The sequence below is a fragment of the Thalassophryne amazonica genome, chromosome 10, assembly GCF_902500255.1.
Source record: "Thalassophryne amazonica chromosome 10, fThaAma1.1, whole genome shotgun sequence".
In the NCBI taxonomy this organism is placed as follows: domain Eukaryota; kingdom Metazoa; phylum Chordata; class Actinopteri; order Batrachoidiformes; family Batrachoididae; genus Thalassophryne; species Thalassophryne amazonica.
The window spans coordinates 36,674,051-36,688,263 of record NC_047112.1 but is presented as its reverse complement, the minus strand read 5'-3'; the positions used below and the strand labels follow the sequence as shown (position 1 = coordinate 36,688,263).

The 14,213-nt window shown below is 42.9% G+C and overlaps 1 protein-coding gene across 1 annotated transcript in view; it reads left to right on the top strand.

Moving 5' to 3' along the window:
• The first annotated feature begins 1,961 nt into the window (after window positions 1-1,961).
• The window catches only part of cpamd8 (C3 and PZP like alpha-2-macroglobulin domain containing 8), a 216,122-nt gene continuing 203,870 nt past the window's right edge, over window positions 1,962-14,213 (top strand). Inside the window, exons 1-2 of the mRNA XM_034179799.1 lie at window positions 1,962-2,668; window positions 11,318-11,469. Coding sequence (XP_034035690.1) covers window positions 2,583-2,668; window positions 11,318-11,469 — 238 coding nt within the window. The 5' untranslated portion in view covers window positions 1,962-2,582. The remainder of the gene's footprint in view (window positions 2,669-11,317; window positions 11,470-14,213) is intronic.

The window sequence follows — 14,213 nt, the reverse complement described above, 5'->3', positions numbered from 1 at the left end:
ATCACCCTTAGAGATGAGTCCGACCGTGGTGGTGTCATCAGCAGACTTGACAACCAGGTTGTTTTGGTGGGCCGAACTGCAACTATTTAGCAACTAATCGATGACTAAATTAGTTGACAACTATTTTAATAGTTAACGACTACAGACCGGTGGCCCTGACATCTGTGGTTATGAAGACACTTGAGAGGCTTCTTTTTCGGCTTCCTGGGCCACAATTACAGCCTGCACTCGACCCTTTACAGTTTGCCTATCGAGCGCATATGGGTGTGGAGGATGCCATATTGTTCATGCTGCACAGGGCACTCTCCTTTCTTGATGGCGTGGGGGGGGTATGTGCGGCTTATGTTCTTCGACTTCTCAAGCGCATTTAATACCATCCATTCCTCTATTCTGAGGGATACGCTTGTGAAGTTGGGTGTGGAGCAGGTATTTATCTCTTGGATCAACAGCTACTTGACAGAGAGAACACAGTACGTTAGGTTGGGGCAGGTAATTTCTGGAACTGTGCAAATGAGCATCGGCGCTCCCCAGGGAATGGTCCTCTCCCCTTTTCTTTTCACACTGTATACATCTGACTTCACCTACAGGACTCCAACATGTCTTGGACTGGTCGGTGCAGGTAAATGCAGCGTATAAAAGGTGACAGAGCAGATTGTTCTTCCTCAGAAGACTGAAATCTGTTGATGTTTGTAGCGATATGCTTTTCCTTTTTTATCAATCTGTTGTGGTCAGCGCTCTATTATTTGCTGTTGTGTGTTGGGAGAACAGCCTGTCTGTTAGGGACAGTAACAGACTGGACAAATTTGTCAAGAAGTGCGTGTCAGTGATGGGGAGGGAGGCGGCCTCTGTGGGTGAACTGGTGGAGTGTAGGTTGAGGTGTATTATGAATTCCGTTATTAACAACAAATCTCATCCTCTACACGACTGTGGTTGCTCAGAAAAGCAACCGCAGTGACAGATTCCTTTCCATGAGAGGTATAGAAGATCATTTGTCCTGGCCGCCGTGAGACTGTTTAACGCTTCTTGTTAATGTAGTTTTACTTCCATGTGTTTTTATATTTGTCTTATTTATTGGTATTTTATTGTATGGATGAATTGTGTATGTATGTATGCTCTCGGGTAGATGAATTTCCCCTTACAGGGGATAAATAAAGTATCTATCTATCTATCTATCTATCTATCTATCTATCTATCTATCTATCTATCTATCTATCTATCTATCTATCTATCTATCTATCTATCTATCTATCTATCTATCTATCTATCTATCTATCTATCTATCTATCTATCTATCTATCTATCTATCTATCTATCTATCTATCTATCTGTCTGTCTGTCTGTCTGTCTGTCTGTCTGTCTGTCTGTCTGTCTGTCTGTCTGTCTGTCTGTCTGTCTGTCTGTCTGTCTATCGATCGATCGATCGTAATCGATTAACCCGAGCCTACTAACACCGGCTACTACTGTTCCTCTCCTTCCCATCCTCTGCCTTCCCGTTACTCCACCTCCTCCTGATGGAGAAGCTGTACAGTCTGATGGCTTGATGGTCAAAGGAGTTCTGTTTTCCGAGTGGTTGCTTAGGGAGGCTCAGATGAGGGGTATCATTTGCCCTGTGAGAGGAGCGTCAGCTAAAATATTCTGATCATGTGGTGCGTCTCTCTGCGTGATCCAGCAGGCGGGTGCCTGAGTGTTGAGGACCCCAGTGGCTGGAGAAGATCAAGGGGACACCCTGTGTGTCACCTGACTGTGGCAAATTGATAGTTTGATGGTGTTTGGAGAGGTGGAGATGGACTGGTTGTCTGCTTGGGTGGTTGCCATCCAGAACCCAAAGCTCCAGCACATGCACCTGACTTGTTTAGACTTTTGAGCTCACTGGAGACCGCACTGTGTATAAGACGACCGACCACTTGGGGGCAGCAAATCTCCTCTTTGGGCACTTGCGTGCTTCGAGTAGAGAAATAAGTCCGCTGCAGACGATCGTCCCCAAAGTTGTGAACGTTGTGCTGCTTTTCAAGCTGCTTTCCACATGTTTTCCAAAGAGACGTGAACTAGTTATAGCTGATATTGACTTCGAAATGGGGACAAAAGCAGTTTTCGAAGCGTGCAGTAGTCGATCTGAGTCATGTTTTGCAGCGGAGAGTTGAAGAAGGAGCAGAATGAAGAAGTGACGCTGATCGCTGAGAGCAAAAAACCTCCAGGAGGCTTAAATGAGATAACCGGGAACACGCGGGGAAAGCGGATTTCCACGCATTTTTACATGCCGACAGTGACATTGTTGCGCACTAAAGTGGGAGGACGTTTAACGGTTTGTAATGCTGAAATATGAGAGACCGGACCGGGGCGGGTGAAGCCACATGGGAGAGGACTGTCCGTGTGCTGTGGGCTCCAAAACGAAAAAGAAAAAAATTAGATATATCACCATATACTTGGAATTGGATTGCCAAAGTGGAATGATTTAAAAAGAAGAAGAAGAAGAAGAACAAAGAAGAAAGCTGCAGCAGCCTCAATGCACGCGCGGACACGGACGCAGATTTAACGTGAGGAAATCCAAACGCCTTCACACACAACCACAACCACCGAGCACGATGCTGCGCTGCTCTCTGACAGCTCTGACTTTTGCGTGGACTTTGGTGTTCTGCAGCGTGAGTGGAAGTCGCGCACAGGAAAGACAGTAAGTTGCATGTGTTCTGTAGAAGAATATAAGCGCAGTTTGAGATCAGTCTGCTGGAGAAAATGTGATCTGTGGAGCCTCAGCTCGGAAGATCAGCAACATGCTTGGTTTGGTTTGATAGCATTGAGTGACTGCACTGTGATGTACATCTTATGTCAGATTGATTGGAGCTGAGCAGTGAGAGTGTGTGTGTGTGTGTGTGTGTGTGTGTGTGTGTGTGTGTGTGTGTGTGTGTGTGTGTGTGTGTGTGTGTGTGTGTGTGTGTGTGTGTGTGTGTGTGTGCATCAGATGGAAATGTGCTGCCTAATTACAGTCCATGTGAGATAAACTATTCATTCACTTTTCCTCTCCAGTGAACTTTTTGGTTCTGATGTCATCAATCAGCTTATTGTGGATTCAAACCATGAATGTTGCATTAAATGGTTCATCACGTGCAAAGGCTTTTACATGCTAGCTCAGTGGGGTAAGAAGTATGTACACCTGGGTTTGAGTCCTTTGTCTGCATTCTGTAAATGGACTGCATTTATATAGCGCTTTTCCATCTGCATCAGATGCTCAAAGCACTTTACAATTATGCCTCACATTCACCCCGATGTCAGGCACTCACTGCACACTGGGAGCAATAGGGGATTAAAAGCCTTGCCCAAGGGCCCTTAGTGATTTTCCAGTCAGGCAGGGATTTGAACCCATGATCTTCTAGACTCAAGCCCAACACCTTAACCACTAGACTAGACCATCACCTCCCCTGTCACCCAGCTGTATATGAGTACTATCCTTGGCTGGGGAAGTAACCTGTAATGGGCTGTCATTCTATCCAGTGAGGAGGTTCGTAGACGCTCATGTGCTCCAGAATCCGGAGATAAGAACGGGCACCAATCAGCCTTTGGTCCCGTTTAGGAGCTACTACATCTCCCCGATGTCAGGCACTCACTGCACACTGGGATCAATAGGGGATTAAAAGCCTTGCCCAAGGGCCCTTAGTGATTTTCCAGTCAGGCAGGGATTTGAACCCATGATCTTCTAGACTCAAGCCCAACACCTTAACCACTAGACTAGACCATCACCTCCCCTGTCACCCAGCTGTATATGAGTACTATCCTTGGCTGGGGAAGTAACCTGTAATGGGCTGTCATTCTATCCAGTGAGGAGGTTCGTAGACGCTCATGTGCTCCAGAATCCGGAGATAAGAACGGGCACCAATCAGCCTTTGGTCCCGTTTAGGAGCTACTACATCTCCCCGATGTCAGGCACTCACTGCACACTGGGAGCAATAGGGGATTAAAAGCCTTGCCCAAGGGCCCTTAGTGATTTTCCAGTCAGGCAGGGATTTGAACCCATGATCTTCTAGACTCAAGCCCAACACCTTAACTACTAGACTAGACCATCACCTCCCCTGTCACCCAGCTGTATATGAGTACTATCCTTGGCTGGGGAAGTAACCTGTAATGGGCTGTCATTCTATCCAGTGAGGAGGTTCGTAGACGCTCATGTGCTCCAGAATCCGGAGATAAGAACGGGCACCAATCAGCCTTTGGTCCCGTTTAGGAGCTACTACATCTCTTCTTTTACAGATCAGTATGGTTTGGATTTCAAGTTAACTAAAGATTCAAGATTGTGCATTAAGAAAGTGTTCCACTGTATGTAAAATTTAGGCCAAAATCAGATCATTTTCGACTTCCGTGACATATGTCGCAGGCGTCCACTTGAGCCTGTTTGTGCAACCTCCATCGCTGTCTGAGACAGAGATAGTCTTGTCCCCAGTCTGTGAGACACCCCTTCTTAGCAATTGGATGCAACCACAGACTGGTGACCCACATGCTGTGCATTTGTGACCATCAGGGGGCGCTGTGGAAATGATGATGCAGCTGTGCCACAGAAGCATTAAGAAAACCCACAAGCATTTGTGTTTTTTTTTTGTTTTGTTTTGTTTTTTTTTACTTTCAATGTGCTGCAACTAACAATTGTTTTCATGATCAGTTAATGTGTTGATTATTTTCTGGATGAACTCATTTGTTGTTTGTTCCATTAAAAAAAGAAAAAGTTAGAAAAGGGTGAAAAATACAGATTAATGTTTGTTAAAGCCCAAGAGGACATCCTCACAAAGCAAAGATATTCAGTTTACTGTCAGAGAAGAGTAGAGAAACTAGTAAAATAAACAAACAACAGCAAAAAAAATACTCCCATTTAAGAATACTCCCCCCCCCCGAGTCTGGTCTGCTTAAGATTTCTTCCTCAATATCATCAGAGGGAGTTCTTCCTTACCACTGTCACCTGTGTGCTTGGTTGATAAGGTTAGACCTTACTTGTGTGAAGCGCCTTGAGGCAGCTTGTTGTGATATGGTGCTATATCAATAAATGAAAATGAATGAAGAATGAAGAAGCTGAAATAAGAGAATTTGGACATTTAAAAAAGGGTCATTTGATTAATTAGTTGGTTGGCCATTGATTTGAATTATTGATTAATAATTTGTTACTTGTTGCAGCTGTTGTGGTGATGCATTGTTGCTCTCTCAAGCGTCAAACCAAGTTTATCTTTCGACATCACCATGTCTGTGCACCATTGAGGTCACAGCCAATCAGCAACCAATGTTTACGTTCAGAAATCAATGGCCCCCAAACCGACTCCTCACAATGGGTCAACATACTTGGATCCAGACCCTCTTTTTAGAGGGTGAAGTTATAAAAAGGTGTGGGATGATGGAGACTAGGACTGCAATACCCCCTTGTTTAAATGGGAGAGGAGGCGTGGCCAGATCTTTTCCCTTTCATTACCCGAGGCCATCAGATATGTCCATCGGATTTTGCCAAGGCTTTGTGTCGTCCATCTGTCCATCTGTCTGTGCTCAACATAAGTCCAGTCCGACACTCAAAAAAAATGACTCATTGCATGAACTCAGTTCAGTTATGAGCATTTCCATCTAATAAATATATGTAGCCCCAACTCAAATAAAGCAGATTGATGCAAGATCATTTAATTTAATTTAGTTGGGACTACCTATACGAGGTCTGTCAATAAAGTAACGGTCCTTTTTATTTTTTTTCCAATAACTATATGGATTTCATTCATATGTTTTTACGTCAGACATGCTTGAACCCTCGTGCGCATGCGTGAGTTTTTCCACGCCTGTCGGTGACGTCATTCTCCTGTGAGCACGCCTTTGGAAGGAGTGGTCCCGCCCCCTCGTCGGATTTTCATTGTCTGGAAATGGCGGAATGAAAAGGACTTTTTTTCCATCAGAATTTTTTCAGAAGCTGTTAGAGACTGGCACCTGGAAACCATTCGAAAAATTTATCTGGCTTTCGGTGAAAATTTTACGGGCTTCACAGAGAATAAGGTCTGTTACTACAGCATTAAGGACCCCTTTAAGGACGCTTGGCGCGCCGCGCTCCGAGCTGCGACGACGCGGCACAAGCCACCGGACCATTTCTAAACGGATGGCTCTGTGGATACGAGACCGTCGTGTGCTCTTTCTCTGGTTATCACAAGAGCTGGACATCAGCCATTTTCTGGCAGATTTCACTTTTAACAAGAGATTTAGTCATGGAAAGCCACGCGGAGGCTTCGCGCATAAAGACCGATTCGCTTTGGAAGCGAGACAAAGGAACACCTCCATTTTGGCGTGTCAGAGGACAAGTTTGGACATGTCCAGCTCTCCACAATTTCACTGATACTTACTGGACTGGTAAGCATTGAAAGCCGAGATAGACATGTCCAAACTTGTCCTCTGACACGCCGAAACAAAGGTGTTCCTTTGTCTCGCTTCCAAAGCGAATCGGTCTTTATGCGCGAAGCCACCGCATGGCTTTCCATGTTCCATGTTAAAAGTGAAATCTGCCAGAAAATGGCTGAGCGGGACCACTCCTTCCCAAGGCGTGCTCACAGACGAATGATGTAACCGACAGGCGTGGAAAAACTCACGCATGCGCACAAGGGTTCAAACATGTCTGACATAAAAACATATGACTGAAATCCATATAGTTTTTGAAAAAATAAAAAGGACCGTTACTTTATTGACAGACCTCGTATTTATTAGATTGAAATCCAATCAATTGAGTCAGTTTTTTGAGTGTACTACTGCCAGGGTCTTCAAATTCACAGGGAACATTCTTGGGACACAGACCATGGACAAGTTCAAAGATCGCTAACCTGGGCCTATTCTGAGAGGTATTTTAAGAGGTTAAAAAGTCGCATCCTGCTCCTATTTTTATGGTATGATCTCACAGATGTTAGCGTGATGATCTTGTGGATGTTAGCGTGGTCTTCCTGGTGACGCTAGCTGCTAACTTTGCTTTGTTTTTGGCTAGAAATAACACCTTTCTTTATATTATATATATTATGTAAAATCTTTCAAGCAATAAACATTTTTAAAACTGAAAACGCTGTTTTTGTAAACTGATAATGCCTCTGGAAGGATTTACAAAACATTTAGCAGACATTAGCCTGGTGATGTCACAGGCTCGTAGCTAGCTGCAAACTTCATTTTGTTTGTGTGTAAATATAACCTCTGTCATATATTATGTAAAAGCTAGCAAGAAATAAACACTTCTCAATCTGAAAACACTGTTTTTGGAACCTACTAACACCTCTGGAGTGATTTATAAGACATTTAACGAATGTTAACGTCTGCTACCTCAAAGCTAACTTCCTATGGAATTAAATTTGTGTCATTAATACCAGCAAATGCAGAGAAGGTGATCTATAAATATTCCTTAATTTGCACAGCTTCCGCTCTTCTCAAAAGCTCATGTAAACACACAAGCAAGGCCTCCTGCAGACGCCGTTAAAACATTAACGTTAAAAAATACTGTTTTTGATTGATAGAGAGGCTTTATTGAACATGTAGAAATTGTACATAAGACAGTAGGATCTTAATAATTGTTTAAACAACTGAAAATTATAAAGCACACAATGCTCATATGGCAGAGAGTATTTTAGCATTGCGTTATATTTTAAACCTACAGACCATCTTGACATCTGGATGCTAGCCTTTTTTTTTTTTTTTTGGTCTGTATAGGGTTTTATGCACCCAAGCATTTTTTCTTCTTCTTTTAACAAAAATATGATGTAATCACTTGTTGAAAATCTGTGTGATATGATCCCAACACTAAAGCTTTGGAAATCTTTTTTTTAAGGGTGGTAAGAAGGTATTGCAGGTCACTGGGGAGATTAGTCAAATTTCTGTTCTGAGGGTTCTGGTTTTAGACCGCCTGTGCCTTCTTCCCCTTGTACATCTGGCACTGCCTCAGAAGGGCATCCTGCTTAAAATTAACATGCAGTATCTACTGTGGTGACAAAATGTGATAAATTAAAAATTACAAATTTTTTGTCAGTTGGCTGATAAATAACTCAAAACCAAACCAAAGTGCTTAAAGTTACAAACGCAACTGTGTACTTATAACTGTACTTATAACTGTGTAGTAATAAAAAGACAGAAAATATTTTGCTGAGGAAAAAAAATGGGTCAACCATAATGTGAACTTGAGTACATCAAGCCATGTGACTGAAATAAGCACGATTTCTACCCCCTGATCCAGGCTCATTGAAAAGCTGGTTAAATTTGCTGTAGATCAAACACAGAGAGTCAATTTCCGCGTATTATCTTCCTTTCTCCAAATCCTTCTTTTCCAGGGGATTTTCTTATGACTTTCTCTCTCAGGAACCGCAGTCGCCCCTGGCTGTAATGCCAACCACCTGATCCAAACTCAGGCATGCAACTGGGCTTGTGCCTTTGCATGCTTCTGATTTTGTGTGTGAAGTTGTTGAGGAGTGACGCAGTGTGGTCAACCTGCCTTCAAAACAGAGCTGAAAGAGCCCAATCCCTTCAAGATCAGCACGTGCTCACAGACAGTACAGTATGGCAAGAACCTTTATAAATCAATTCAATTTGATTTATTTCATGTATATAGCTCCAAATCACAACAAAGTTGCCTCAAGGCGCTTCACACAAGTAAATCCCACTTTGAAAAACGTTAGAAAGTTGTGTGAAGGTTCACGGACACATTACAGAGTAAAACTAGAGCATCACGCTCATAGAACGCAAACCTCCACCAACGCTAGTTTCCAATTCCACAAATTTTTGCATTGGAAAATATGTTCAAGGTTAAAGTCCTGTTAGAAGTGGCTTTTCATAAGATAAATTATATGTGAGCAAATCTGAGGAGAATGTGTTTAGTTCATGTACTTGAATCAAAGTATTGTGTGGTGTTCTCAGGTTTTTTTTCAGATTTTTCGGTTTCTGAATTCTTTTTCAGATCATTTTCACAGAAAATCGGTCATCACTGCTATGTACAATTTGTCATTGCTTTTTTGGCACTTGGTTTCTGACTGATAACTGGAAAATAGACAGGCATAAAATTGGAACCTCCATCCAATTTTGGTGGTGTAGTTAAATCCATAACAGAACAATTAGAGTGGTTGAGGCACTTTTGATTTAGATATAATGCAAAATGTACACAAAATGGGCTTTTCAATATTAAATTAAAAAGTCCACAAAATCCACAATCCAGATCAGATCCGGATCAAACTTTGTGAGGTGATAGTGAGTGCCAGTCTGCACCTCACTTTCAAATGTGAAAGTGATTGTGGCACATTTGATTAAGATATAATGTAAAAAATACATTAAATGGGGTTTTCAATGTTAAATTTAAACGGCCACAAAATCTGTAATCTGGATCAGATCTGGATCAAACTTTGTCAGTCGATAAAGAATACCATCCTGCATAACACTGTCAAATATGAAAGAAATTGGATCTTTTTTTTTGACAGTTATGAATTTTTGAAAATTCCTTCAGCATTAAAGGATAGGGGTTTTTCCAATTATTTTTCTTGACTTTGACCTTAAAAATGGAATCAGTTCTTGCCTATCAGGATATGAATACTCTGTAAAAAATTCATAATGATATATGAAAAATTGCGAGTTCAGGGCTGGTCACAAACAAACACCCAACCTCCACCCATCTTCTTTGGTGGAGCTTATGATGTGAGACACACCAAAGTTGATTAATTTTGCAATGAAGAAATGAGATGTAAATTTGCCTCTTCCAGGTTCTGGTTTGGGTCCCAAAATCCAGCTTGCCAACAGTAAATAATTAAGTAACTGGGAACAATCAGTTTACGCCATGTCACAGCTGGACCTCATTTCCATTGCTCTAATAGATAATAATCTGTCTTACCGTATGGTTGTGCAACTTGCTAACCAGTGACCTAAGGCAATGATTGGATGTTTTTGGTACTAGGGTCCTTTGGTACCTCTGGAATGACTTTGTGTCAAATAAGCTCACACTTGCACTTGTTCCCTCACACTTGCATTGTGAGGAAATGTTAGCTATCTTGTATTTTTGGCCATGTGGCGCATTTCAGTGTTGAGGATCTCAGCAACTGGAAGAGACCACGGGGATGCCAGTGTATTACCTGGCTGCAGATGACAGGTGGCTACTTATGGGAAGTGTGGATGGACTCGTTGTCTGCCAGAGTGGTTCTGTGTGGTGATGTGGAGACGTGTGGCACTGGAGCATGCCCCTTGACCTCACCACAGACGATGCAACTACCATGGTCTTCCATATTTTTCACAACATACTATGTACAGGAAATCAAACAAGACAGGGCAATATAATGCATAAATAAAATCAGAAGATTTACCTTTATTTGATTTGAACTTTCTAGTCTTTTCCGTTTCCCTTCTCTGAGCTTGTTTCCCAGAGTTCCCTTTAGAGTTGGATGGCTTTAGCCAAGAACTAAAAAGTAATTTTCAAAGAAAGTGCAGAATTTGCCTTTATCAACTGCAGATCGAGTTATTTTCTAAAAGTACTTATTCCAATTAAGGGTCACGGGGGGTTGGACATTTTAGGGTCCCTCAGAAGTACATAGCCCACAGCAGGACCCTATACCTCACCCTGAAATAGGTTAAGAAAAACCACTTGTCAGGGGTGGTCCCTACGGTTTGTGGCACAAACGGGCCTATGGTATCCATTGCATTCAAACAAACATATTGAAAACATGATTTTGAACCATTGCCAGGCATAGGCTTAAGTGTGGTGGCACAAACGGACATATGAAACAAAAACACTGGGTCAGTGTCAAGCTATAAGTGCTGTGTCTCTGACAGAAAGTAGAACAAGTAAGACCTACACAGGTACCTTAGCATCTAGTGCACAAGCGTCTACTACTCCCCCTGGACAGCACATCAGGCAGACACAGGTGACTGGTACCCATTTACAGCTGGGTGGACTGGGACAATGCAGATGAAGTGTCTCATCCAAAGACACAGACAGGTAGCCTGAAGCAACCACCTGGAATCAAACCCCGGTCTATATACGTATTAATAGTCCTTCTCATATCCCACAGAGCCACCTGCTCTCCCCCTGACAGTCATCCAGTTAAGTCTCGTTTTGTGGCTCAAATCCATGAGGAATATTTGTATGTTTTTCATTCTGATATGTTTGTGTGTCACAAAGAAAGTAAGATACAGCAACACAAAAATACAGAAGTTATGCAATATATGATTATATATACGCAGCCATATTTATCAGCTTTTCCCATCATCCTTTCTGCCCAGATTCCTAATCTTTCACTTTGTCCTCTCCCCCCACTCCATGCTCACTTCACCTCTCATTCCTTCCTTACATCATCTTCTCCTACATTTCTCTCAGGGGGTATTTGGTCGCTGCACCTTCTGTTTTTCGTGCGGGTGTAGAAGAGAGCGTGAGTGTAACCATTTTCAATGCAAAAGCAGAGACACGCGTGCAAGTGCAACTGTTGGTGAAGGGACAGACGGTCGCCCACAGCCATGGATCAGTGCTGGGTGAGAACACACGCTGAAGCTCAGCTCACACGGCCACAGAATATTACTGTCTTCATGGGATGAAAACACAAAACGTAGAACTCATGAGGAGCCCTCATTTTTTGTATGCCTTCGAATTGCCTCTCCCCCGCCAGTAAAAAGTCTTCGGGAAACCATATTGTGCAAAATTATGTTTCCTTTAATACATTGTCTATATTGTTTGTTCTTTAATATTATTGGGGTTTTATATTAAATATCCTTCAGATTCCAGGATTCTAATTCTTTGCTGGTCTGAGTTCTGTGTAACACATGCACATGGCATGTCTGACGGAGATGGAGTGATTCCCCCTCTTTGAAGGAGGAGTCTGGGTGGCAAGCACTAAGAACAGACACAGACCTAAAAATACTTTAGTTTAAGATTCATCATTCAGGTGGGAAGAGGATTTGAGTTGGGGGGTGCTGTAGTGGGGTGTCCTGCTCACAAGGAAAAGTCCAGAAAAGATTACCCATAATATTTAAACAGTACAAAAATTTGCTCTATTTTATAAAAATCTTATGGACTTATGGACATCGTGCATACGCTCACACATGCAGTGCATCCGGAAAGTATTCACAGCGCTTCACTTTTTCCACATTTTATGTTACAGCCTTATTCCAAAATGAATGATATTCATTTTTTTCCTCAAAATTCTACACACAATACCCCATAATGACAATGTGACAAAAGTTTTTTTTTTTTTTTTTTGATTTTTGCAAATATACACTCAACAAAAATATAAACGCAACACTTTTGGTTTTGCTCCCATTTTGTATGAGATGAACTCAAAAATCTAAAACTTTTTCCACATACACAATATCACCATTTCCCTCAAATATTGTTCACAAACCAGTCTAAATCTGTGATAGTGAGCACTTCTCCTTTGCTGAGATAATCCATCCCACCTCACAGGTGTGCCATATCAAGATGCTGATTAGACACCATGATTAGTGCACAGGTGTGCCTTAGACTGCCCACAATAAAAGGCCACTCTGAAAGGTGCAGTTTTGTTTTATTGGGGGGGGGGGGGGACCAGTCAGTATCTGGTGTGACCACCATTTGCCTCATGCAGTGCAACACATCTCCTTCGCATAGAGTTGAAGAGAACACCTCTCCAACGTGCCAGACACCAGCGAATGTGAGCATTTGCCCACTCAAGTCGGTTACGACGACGAACTGGAATCAGGTCGAGACCCCGATGAGGACGACGAGCATGCAGATGAGCTTCCCTGAGACGGTTTCTGACAGTTTGTGCAGAAATTCTTTGGTTATGCAAACCGATTGTTTCAGCAGCTGTCCGAGTGGCTGGTCTCAGACGATCTTGGAGGTGAACATGCTGGATGTGGAGGTCCTGGGCTGGTGTGGTTACACGTGGTCTGCGGTTGTGAGGCTGGTTGGATGTACTGCCAAATTCTCTGAAACGCCTTTGGAGACGGCTTATGGTAGAGACATGAACATTCAATACACGAGCAACAGCTCTGGTTGACATTCCTGCTGTCAGCATGCCAATTGCACGCTCCCTCAAATCTTGCGACATCTGTGGCATTGTGCTGTGTGATAAAACTGCACCTTTCAGAGTGGCCTTTTATTGTGGGCAGTCTAAGGCACGCCTTTGCACTAATCATGGTGTCTAATCAGCATCTTGATATGGCACACCTGTGAGGTGGGATGGATTATCTCAGCAACGGAGAAGTGCTCACTATCACAGATTTAGACTGGTTTGTGAACAATATTTGAGGGAAATGGTGATATTGTGTATGTGGAAAAAGTTTTAGATCTTTGAGTTCATCTCATACAAAATGGGAGCAAAACCAAAAGTGTTGCGTTTATATTTTTGTTGAGTATATATATAAAAAAACCCAAAACAAAAAAAATAAGAAATCACATGTACAGAAACATTTGGCCTCCATCTTCTGTAAATGGAAGAAGTTTGGATCCACCAGGATTCTTCCTGGAGCTGGTCGCCCGTCTAAACTAAGTAATGGGGGCAGAAGTGCCTTAGTCAGGGAGGCGACCAAGAACTAGATGGTCACTCTGTCAGAGCGACAGCATTCCTTTGTGGAAAAAGGAGAATCCTCCAGAAGGACAACCATCTGCAGCAATCCACCAATCAGGCCTGTATGGTAGAGTGGCCAGACGGAAGCCACTCCTTAGTAAAAGGCACATGGCAGCCCACCTGGAGTTTGCCAAAAAGCACCTGAAGGACTCTCAGATTATGAGAAACAAAATTCTCTCGCTTCTGATGAGTCAAAGATTGATCTGTTTGTGAATGCCAGGTGTCACATTTGGAGAAAACCAGGCATCATCCCTACAGTGAAGCATGGTGGTGGCAGCATCATGCTGTGGGGATGTTTTTCAGTGGCAGGAACTGGGAGACTAGTTAGGATTGAGGGAAAGATGATTGCAGCAATGTGCAGAGACATCCTGGATGAAAACCTGCTCCAGAGCGCTCTTGACCTCAGACTGGGGCAAAAACTCATCTTTCAGCAGGACAATGACGCTAAGCACACAGACGAGATATCAAAGGAGTGACTTCAGGACAACTCTGTGAATGTCCTTGAGTGGCCCAGCCAGAGCCCAGACCTGAATTCGATTGAACATCCCTGGAGAGATCTGAAAATGGCTGTGCACCAAAGCTCTCCGTGCAACCTGATGGAGCTTGAGAGGTGCTGCAAAGAGGAATGGCCAAAACTGCCCAAAGATAAGTGCACCAAGTGACTCCAGTGAC